Below are 9141 nucleotides of genomic sequence, written 5' to 3'. Positions count from 1 at the left end.
AAGCACTGAAATTATCGGTAACAAATAGTTTTGTGATAAGGTAATTGGTAACGAGTAGCAAGTAATAAAAGTAAATAAGGTGAAGAAAGATGGCCCAATCCTTTTTGTAGCAAAGGACAAGCCTGGACAAACTCTTATATGAAGTAAAGCGCTCACGAGGACACATGGGAATTATTGTCAAGCTAGTTTTCATCACGGTCATATGATTCGCGTTCGGTACTTTGATAATTTGATATGTGGGTGGACTGGTGCTTGGGTGCTGTCCTTACTTGGACAAGCATCCCACTTATGATTAACCCCTATTGCAAGCATCCGCAACTACAACAGAAGTATTAAGGTAAACCTAACCATAGCATGAAACATATGGATCCAAATCAGCCCCTTACGAAGCAACGCATAAACTAGGGTTTCAGCTTCTGTCACTCTAGCAACCCATCATCTACTTATTACTTCCCAATGCCTCCCTCTAGGCCCAAACAATGGTGAAGTGTCATGTAGTCGACGTTCACATGACACCACTAGAGGGATGACAACATACATCTCATCAAAATATCGAACGAATACCAAATTCACATGACTATTAATAGCAAGACTTCTCCCATGTCCTCAGGAACAAACGTAACTACTCACAAAGCATATTCATGTTCATAATCAGAGGGGTATTAATATGCATAATGGATCTGAACATATGATCTTCCACCACGTAAACCAACTAGCATCAACTACAAGGAGTAATCAACACTACTAGCAACCCACAGGTACCAATCTAAGGTTTGGATACAAAGATTGGATACAAGAGATGAACTAGGGTTTGAGATGAGATGGTGCTGGTGAAGATGTTGATGGAGATTGACCCCCTCCCGATGAGAGGATAGTTGGTGATGACGATGGTGATGATTTCCCCCTCCCGGAGGGAAGTTTTCCCGGCAGAACAACTCCGCCAGAGCCCTAGATTGGTTCCGCCAAGGTTCTGCCTCATGGCGGCGGAGTCTCATCCCGAAAGCTTGCTTATGATTTTTTCTCAATGAAGGACTCCATATAGCAGAAGATGGGCACCGGAGGGCCACCAGGGGGCCCACGAGGCAGGGGGCGCGCCCGGGGGGTAGGGCGCACCCCCACCCTCGTGGCCAGGGTGTGGCCCCCCTCTGGAACTTCTTGCGCTCAGTATTTTTTATATATTCTGGAAATAGCTTCCGTGAAGTTTCAGGACTTTTGGAGCTGTGCAGAATAGGTCTCTAATATTTGCTCCTTTTCCAGCCCTGAATCCCAGCTACCGGCATTCTCCCTCTTCATGTAAACCTTGTAAAATTAGAGAGAATAGGCATAAGTATTGTGACATAATGTGTAATAACAGCCCATAATGCAATAAATATCGGTATAAATGCATGATGCAAAATGGACGTATCAACCCCCCCCGACTCACTTCTACATGGCGGGCTACGCCCTTGGGGCGATGGCGCTTCCAGGCCAAGCAGACGAGCTCCGCGCACGCAGCTGCCGCTGGGCCCATCCCCAGTGGTGGAGCTAGCCAGAAATCTTTGGGGGCAAAACACAAATCATCAGTGTTTGGGAGAAAAATTCTAATATAGGTCTCTCTAAAAAAACTTCTTCAGAAAAATGATCCAAGGCTAGGGGGGCATCGCCCCCCTGGCCCCAACATAGCTCTGCCACTGCCCGTCACTATGACCTTCGAGTGGTAAGTGCACTCTTCTATGTTTATTTTTCATGCGGTAGCTTTAGCTAAAAAAAGGTAATTTCAAGTCACTAGTTACAGTTCATACTCATTTTAATTCCATGTTACTCGAAAGAGGTGAAGACCGTCACGATTGCAGATGTCATCCCAGTGGGATGGGAGCAGGGGAAGGTCTATTACGGCCATGCTTAGCTCACTTGCCCTACTCTCATCTTCATTGTCTCAGGGGTTAGCTGCAGAAGGAGAAGAAGACGATGTAGTATGTCGGTTTCTATGTTAAGGTAGCAATCAATTAGTGCGAGTGCCGGCTGGCCTTAAGCCGGTTGTGTTAGAGCATATCCAGCCGTTGCGCCCCCAAGACGCGCCGAAAACCACCGCTTGGGGGCGAGCCAGCGCTATTTTAGGCTTGGGTGCTAGTGCGTTCCCAACCGCCGCCCCCCAGGTCGCCCCCAGGCGCCGATATCGGCCCAGTATCGGCGCTTTCAGTCCATTTTCGGCGCTGGATTGGCCCAATTTCCGGCGCAAAACGGCCCACGCTCGATGTGTTTCGGCGTGTTTCGGCGCTCATTCAAATAAAATCATCAATAAAATCATCACAAATAATAAAAACACTCATATTTCATTGCACGTCCAGCTAGGCGTTGCCCTTGAGCCTCCATAGGTGCTCCACTAGATCCTGCTGCAGCTGATGATGCACCTGTGGGTCTCGGATCTCCTGGTGCATGTTGAGGAAGGCCGTCCATGTTGCAGGGAGCTGGTGATCCACTTGGGCAAGAGAACCCTGCCTGTAATATGGTTCAGTGTCAAACACTGGCTCTTCCTACTCGCTCTTAATGATCATGTTGTGCAAAATGACACAACAAGTCATGATCTCCCACATTTGATCTTTCGACCAAGTCTTAGCGGGGTACCGGACAACAGCAAATCGAGATTGGAGCATGCCAAATGCTTGCTCGACATCCTTCCTGCAAGCCACCTGAACCTTCGAAAAGTGAGAGTTCTTGCCTCCTGGCACACGGCTTGAGATAGTCTTCACAAATGTTGACCATCTCGGATAGATGCCATCTACTAGGTAGTACCCCTTGTTGTATTGGTGCCCATTGATCTCGAAGTTCACCGGAGGATAATGGCCCTCAACGAGCTTGGCAAAAATAGGAGAGCACTGCAGCACGTTGATGTCATTGTGAGTTCTTGGCATACCAAAGAAAGCGTGCCAAATCCAGAGGTCCTGTGTGGCCACTGCCTCAAGTATCACACTGCGAGCTCCTTTGGCACCTTTGTACATCCCCTGCCAAGCAAACGGGCAGTTCTTCCATGCCCAATGCATGCAGTCGATGCTTCCAAGCATACCAGGAAATCCTGTTGCTTCATTCTGTGCCAGGATCCGAGCAGTGTCTTCAGCATTGGGTGATCGCAAGTACCTTGGTCCAAACACTGCCACCACAGCCATGCAGAACTTGTAGGTGCACTCAATGATCGTGGACTCGGCCATGCGCCCATAGTCGTCGAGTGAATCACCTGGAGCCCCGTATGCAAGCATTCTCATAGCTGTCGTGCACTTCTGGATTGAGGTGAATCCAAGTGTGCCGGTGCAATCCTTCTTGCACCTGAAGTAGTTGGCGTACTCCTTGAGTTCATTGACTATCCTGAGGAAAAGCTTTCGGCCCATCCGATAACGGCGCCAGTAAACTTTGTCGCCGTGCAGTGGAGCGTCGGCGAAGTAGTCGGAGTAGAGCATGCAATAGCCTTCGAGCCGATGACGGTTCTTTGCTTTCCATCGCCCCGGCGCCGAGCTGCCTCGCCTCGGCTTTGCATCGCCGGCAAGCAAGCCGGCCAGGACGGCGAGGACCATGAGGTGTTCTTCGTCCTGGGCGGCGGCGTCGGCTTCCTCCTCGAGCAACGCTGCGAGCACCTCCTCGTCGTCGGAGTCCATCGCGGCCGGGGCAGGCAAAGCACCGAACACGTAGCAGGCGTCGTGCGCAAACTCGTTGGCGGGCGCCGGAGCGGCGAGGGAAACTCGGGGAAAGTGGGGGGAGAGGGCATCGGGGCGATCTTTCTTTGTTTCACGGCGAGGAATGGCAAGATAGCGGCGGCGGCGGCGGAGAGGTGGCTTGCGACGCCGGGATCGGCAAGGTGTCGGGGAAGGAGAGGGGAAAATGGGGCGAATCAGTGTGACTTTTCGCCTGACAGTGGGGACCCGGGCAATTTTCCCTTCCGCCGGCGCCCCCAAGCGCCCCCAGTGCGCCGGGTTCGGCCTGGGCGCGCCGGGTCAGAAAACGGGCCGATCCGGTGGATTTCGGCGTCTTGGGGGCGCGACTGGGCCGCTTTTTCGGCGCCGACGCTAAAAAAAGCGGTCTGGGGGGCGTCTTGGGGGCGCGGCTGGAGATGCTCTTAGATTTGTTTTTTGCAATGTCGTACTGTGATGAGGCATGTAGTTGGCTAGGATCAAAGCTCTGAAGTGGCTATGTAGACTGTAGGAGGGGACGGATCCATAGATCACCTAACGACAACTACAAGCATTGAAGCGAGCCGATGGCGCGTCGCCATCATCGCCCCTCCCTCGCTGGAGCTGGGCAAACCTTGTTGTGGTAGACAGTTAGGAAATCGTTGTGCTAAGGCTCCGTAGGACCAGTGCACCCGAACAACAACTGCCGCCGTTGAAGGGTAGCATAGATCGGAAGGATCAAATCCGAAGACACACGAACCTAGAAGAACTACGGTAAGATCCAAGCAAATCCACCAATGACATATCCACCGGAGACATAGCTTCACATGCCCACCGACGATGCTAGACGCACCACCGGAACAGGGACTAGGTGGGGAGAACCTTATTCCATCTTTAGAAAGCCGCCGATGTCTCGTCTTCCTGAATAGGACACAAACCCTAACAAAACTTGAAGAAACATCTACAAACGGAGCCCTCCCACCGGCAAGGGCTGGGATTCACTGCGCCGCCATGGCCCTAAGGCCACCGGAGACAAGACGGACCGGCGGCGGAGCCGACGGGAGACAGAAGAAACCTAGCCTTTTCTTTTCTTGACTGGGACTTGATTAAGTCTCATTCGACTAAGATCTAGCCACATTCATCAAGCAACTGTTTCTTTAGCAGTGCAAGCTCATGCCGGTTCAAATAATGCAATGTTTTAATGTTATCTAGTTGCAAGTCATCGGAGGGGAACTTTTGGTCTATGGGGACATATGCACCCTATATGGGAAAAAAATTTAGTAATTCAACAAAAAGTCGAAAATTCCTGAAAATATTTTTGAAATAAACTTGAACTTCTATTGTATTCGTGAGAAAAAAATCCATGAGAAAATATCCCTTTGACTTCTTTTTAAAAAAGACAAATTTTTGGCTAAAATAGTGTGAATAGTGATCTATAATAGCAAATAAATTTTGTCTTTTTTGCTGTGAGGTCATCTTTTGTTTTTTTCGTCAGGATTTTTATACTAGTGCAAAAGTAAGTCAAGTATTTTGTCAAAATAGTTCTTACCTATTTTGACTTTTTATTAAAAAAATTAAAAATAAATCCCCATATAGGGTGCATATACCACCAGGAACACAAGTGTATTTCCCAGTCATCATGTTATGTTCCTACCTCTCATCTTTACCTGTCACTCGCCTCGGCTCCACTCCACTTCTCTTATCCGTACCATGAAGTTTTTTAATCATGTCCTAAATATCCCTCCCATGTTTATCACCGTGTGTAGATCTTATTTCTCAAACTTCAATATTTTCCTTAGCCAGATGTTGGAAACGATTTAGCATCGCCTTGATGCATCAATATAATGACATATTGAGATGACGGTGATACGACAATTATGAGATCCACGCCGGTACATTGGACGCTCCATCAACATTCTGCGGCATTGAATGATCAAGGAGCTGTGCCAGCTTGCGCAAGATTTCTCGAGAAAGACGAGCAAAAAATGGGCCGCCTATATGTCAGCTACCTGAATTTGTTTTTGGCATCAGTCGAAAATCCGAGACATTGGATGTCGAATGGACGACTGGATGGTTGTCTTCAATCTCAGCCTGCTTTCTTCTCCCCAATGAACATATCAACGTCTGATCCTCCAACCGCCCACCTGCCTTCACCCCCTGCGGCGGGTGGGCGTTGCCCCTTGCCGCCCTGCTCCCCACTCTCGTTGCTTGTCATCGTCGCGACTATCTCTGTAAATCCCCCCGACCTCCTGTTCTTTGGCACCGGCAGCGCCCGCACCCACCCGCTTCCTTGCCTCCGTCTCATAACGTTGTCCTCGCCTGGCTGAGCCTCGCCATGGCCAACGCTCGTCGTTTTCGCTCCTCACACCGCTTGCTTCTTTGGCCTCACATGATGCAGAAAAGTGACTAACGCTAGAATATTTTTCTGGCACCTGATATTTGCCAAATGCGACACAGAATTCGAGTAACACGAGGAGAATTTTTTTATTTTGCAGCCAAGAGCCAGCCTAGTCACAAGAAGTTTCTCTTTTATAGCAAGGAAAAATAGTCTTCATCCGCAAGGAAAAGCGAAAACTTGTCTTAATTTAGTACTCCCAAGTTTTATAGATCAAAGTAGATACTCCACAACTAACTGGCCACACGTAAGATATTCCAAAACTAAAGTATGATGTGTTGACAAGTTGACATATGGGCTGACACGTCAATTAGTATGTTCCAACGGCTCGAGTCCAAGTATGCAACTATGATTAGCTTTATGGTTGGTGGTGCGGTTGAACTCGTCGATTAGTCTTTGCCGATTTGCCCAGTAGATACGCAGAATTAGCCAGTTTTAGGCATCACTGCCAAACATACAGCTGCCACCGATTGGACAGGTGATAGAGAGTAATAGTATGTGTCAATTCTATGATTTTGTCAGCCAACTTGAGTGCATCGAGTGGTCGTCGAGGTTGTTGCATGGCCGCCGGCACCGTGGGTTAAGTTGTTGCTTTCGTGCATGCGGGAGCACTGTGGTTGAACGAGCCGAGGTATGTCAAGTCAAATGGTCACTGTGGCTAAATCCTCAATTTTTTTCTGTCCTAATACGGATGTGGATGTCAAAGCCGAGGTATGTCAAGTGCTAGATATTATGACTGAATCGTTATCGGAGAAATATTTGGGGCTGCCGTCTATGATAGGTGTAGACCGAACTGACTGTTTTCTGCACCTTACTGAGAGAATCCAGAAACTTATAAATGGATGGAAGGAGCATACCCTATCTTTTGGAGGCAAGGAGGCGTTAATTAAAGCGGTGGCCCAAACCATCCCTACGTATGCGATGAGTGTTTTCAAATTCCCGAAGAAAATTTGCAAAGGGATCACTGATGCAATGTCGCACTACTGGTGAGGTGATGAGGACGACCAGCGCAAAATGCATTGGGTCGCTTGGTGGAAGATGTGTGTCCCGAAAGAAAAAGGTGGAATGGGATTTAAAGATATCCATGCTTTCAATCTTGCACTTCTAGCAAAACAATGCTGGAGGTTGATTGAGAACTATGACTCGCTCTGTGCAAGAGTGTTGCGTGCTCGATACTATCCCACTGATGATATTCTAAACTGCACTTTAAAGAAGGGTTCATCTTTTGTATGGCAGAGCATATTTGCAGGCATACAAACGTTCAAGAAAGGAAGCATTTGGAGAGTTGGGGACGGCACAAAGATTGATATCTGGGAGGATAGTTGGATACCAAACAGCCCAACAAAAAAGGTCTTGACACGACGAGGTAATTGCCTATTAACACATGTGAGCGACCTGACAGACCCTATATCAGGTGAGTGGGACGAGCAGATTATCAGGGACAACTTTTGGAGAATAGATGCAGATCGTATATTACAGATTCCCTTATCCCATCATGTCTTGGATGACGCTGTTGCATGGCACTTCACAAAAAATGGAGTATACAACGTTCGATCTGGCTATTACAGAGAATGGGAAAATCAATATGGTATGAAAGTTGGGGGCGAGGCTGGACAGTCGAGCACACCTGATCATCCGGTTTGGAAGAGGCTGTGGAAATTAAAGCTACCAGGAAAAGCAAAAATCTTCGTCTGGCGTTGCCTGCACAACACCATCCCTTTTAAGTGTACACTAGCCAACAGACACATACCTACAAGTGGGTAGTGTCCAATTTGCCAGCAGGGGACGGAGGACATTAAACATGCGCTTTTCACGTGCCCCCGGGCTAGGTCAATATGGTCTGAGTTGGGCTTGAAAACTGTGATAGATGAGGTGATCCCAATCGACAGATCAGGTGCGAGGGTATTGGAGTCTCTCTTATACGATGACAGGTTTCAACGAAAGTATATGGAGGTCATTGATATACCCGAAGTAGTAGCTTCTACCAGCTGGTACCTTTGGTGGCAGCGAAGGGAGCTGGCAAGAGGTGACCAAGTTCAGAACCCAATCCGCACGGCTATGGCCATCCAGGCCTTATCTTTGAATTTCGTCCGAGCGGCTGGGAAACCGAATCCATTGCCTCGTCAGAATGCTTGGAAGAAGCCACTGTCAGCGATAGGACTGGACGTCCGAGCGAGCTTTTTGGCTTGGCTCGAAACTCGTTTCAGCTCGGCCCGCTAACAAAACCTACTAAGCCGAGTTTGGAAACTGGGCTCGTTGGGCCAACGAGCCGAGCCTAAAAATGCTCGGTCCAGCTCGGGTGGCTCGCTTCAGGCAAAGCCCAAACGCGCATGAGGCAGCCCAAGCAGCCCATCCCACTAGTTTGTGAACTCCCGCACGGCCAGAAAGCTCCCCGCAGCCCATCCTGGTCAATTCTCTCGTGCGGCAGTAACACGCTAGGTTTTCAACGCCACGCCGCCGCCAGCGCCGCACACGGATCTGCCGACGTCGCTGCCGCGTGCCTCTCCTCCACCGCTTGCGTAGCCTGTCGAGCGGCGCCGGTAGCCCGCCCGCGCAGCACCGGAAAGACTCCGCAGCATGCGCCATTCCTTGCCACATCAAGCACCGGCACGCACACGGCGGCCGTCGCGCACCAGCTGCAGGGCGGCGACCATGCCGCCAAGCGATTCATCGACATCCTATGGGTCTGCAAGTACTCCTCTCGTCTCCAAGCACCACTCCACCTCGCCTGAGTTCCGTAGCACCGCCGGTGATCCCACATCTAGCGGCAGCGAGGTTCATGGGAAGAAGCTGTAAACAGGGCCCACCTGGCAGTGACCCCTGTCCATCCACTCACGAGCCGCTCGGGCTAGACCGAGCCATTGCAAAAACGAGTCGAGCCACCCATATGCAGCTCGTTGCATCAGCGAGCCGAGCCGAGCTGGCTCGTTTCAGAGCGAGCTAAAGCATGGCTCGGGCCGAACTCGGCTCGGCTCGGCTCGTGTCCAGCCCTAGTCAGCGATACAGGTACTGAACGTAGATGCTTCGTTTATGGAAGATGATCACTCGGGATCCTGTGGAATGGTGGTGAGAGACCATACCGGTGGCTTTATAGCAGCTGCAGTTACT

At 49.8% G+C, this 9141-nt stretch overlaps 1 protein-coding gene across 1 annotated transcript; it reads right to left on the bottom strand.

Annotated features, from left to right (window-relative positions):
• Positions 1 to 2327: 2327 nt before the first annotated feature.
• LOC147972228 (uncharacterized) lies at positions 2328 to 3626 on the bottom strand. The gene is made up of 2 exons (XM_087524264.1): positions 2977 to 3626; positions 2328 to 2478 (listed from the first exon to the last, which is right to left on the bottom strand). Exons 1-2 carry the CDS (start codon positions 3624 to 3626, stop codon positions 2328 to 2330), a joined length of 801 nt encoding a protein of 266 aa, XP_087380390.1.
• Positions 3627 to 9141: the final 5515 nt, after the last annotated feature.

The sequence above is a fragment of the Triticum urartu genome, chromosome 5A (genome assembly GCF_056163025.1).
Source record: "Triticum urartu cultivar PI428250 chromosome 5A, HENAU_Tu73, whole genome shotgun sequence".
Classification (NCBI taxonomy): domain Eukaryota; kingdom Viridiplantae; phylum Streptophyta; class Magnoliopsida; order Poales; family Poaceae; genus Triticum; species Triticum urartu.
Note: the sequence above shows the minus strand (reverse complement) of the source record. Positions and strands in the feature narration are given on the sequence as shown.

Coding starts and splice junctions, on each gene's coding strand:
- LOC147972228 (XM_087524264.1), bottom strand. CDS start 3,626: ATGGACTCCGACGACGAGGAGGTGCTCGCAGCGTTGCTCGAGGAGGAA. Junction 2,479..2,976: donor CCGTTTGCTTGGCAGGGGAT/GTACAAAGGTGC, acceptor ACCATATTACAG/GCAGGGTTCTCTTGCCCAAG.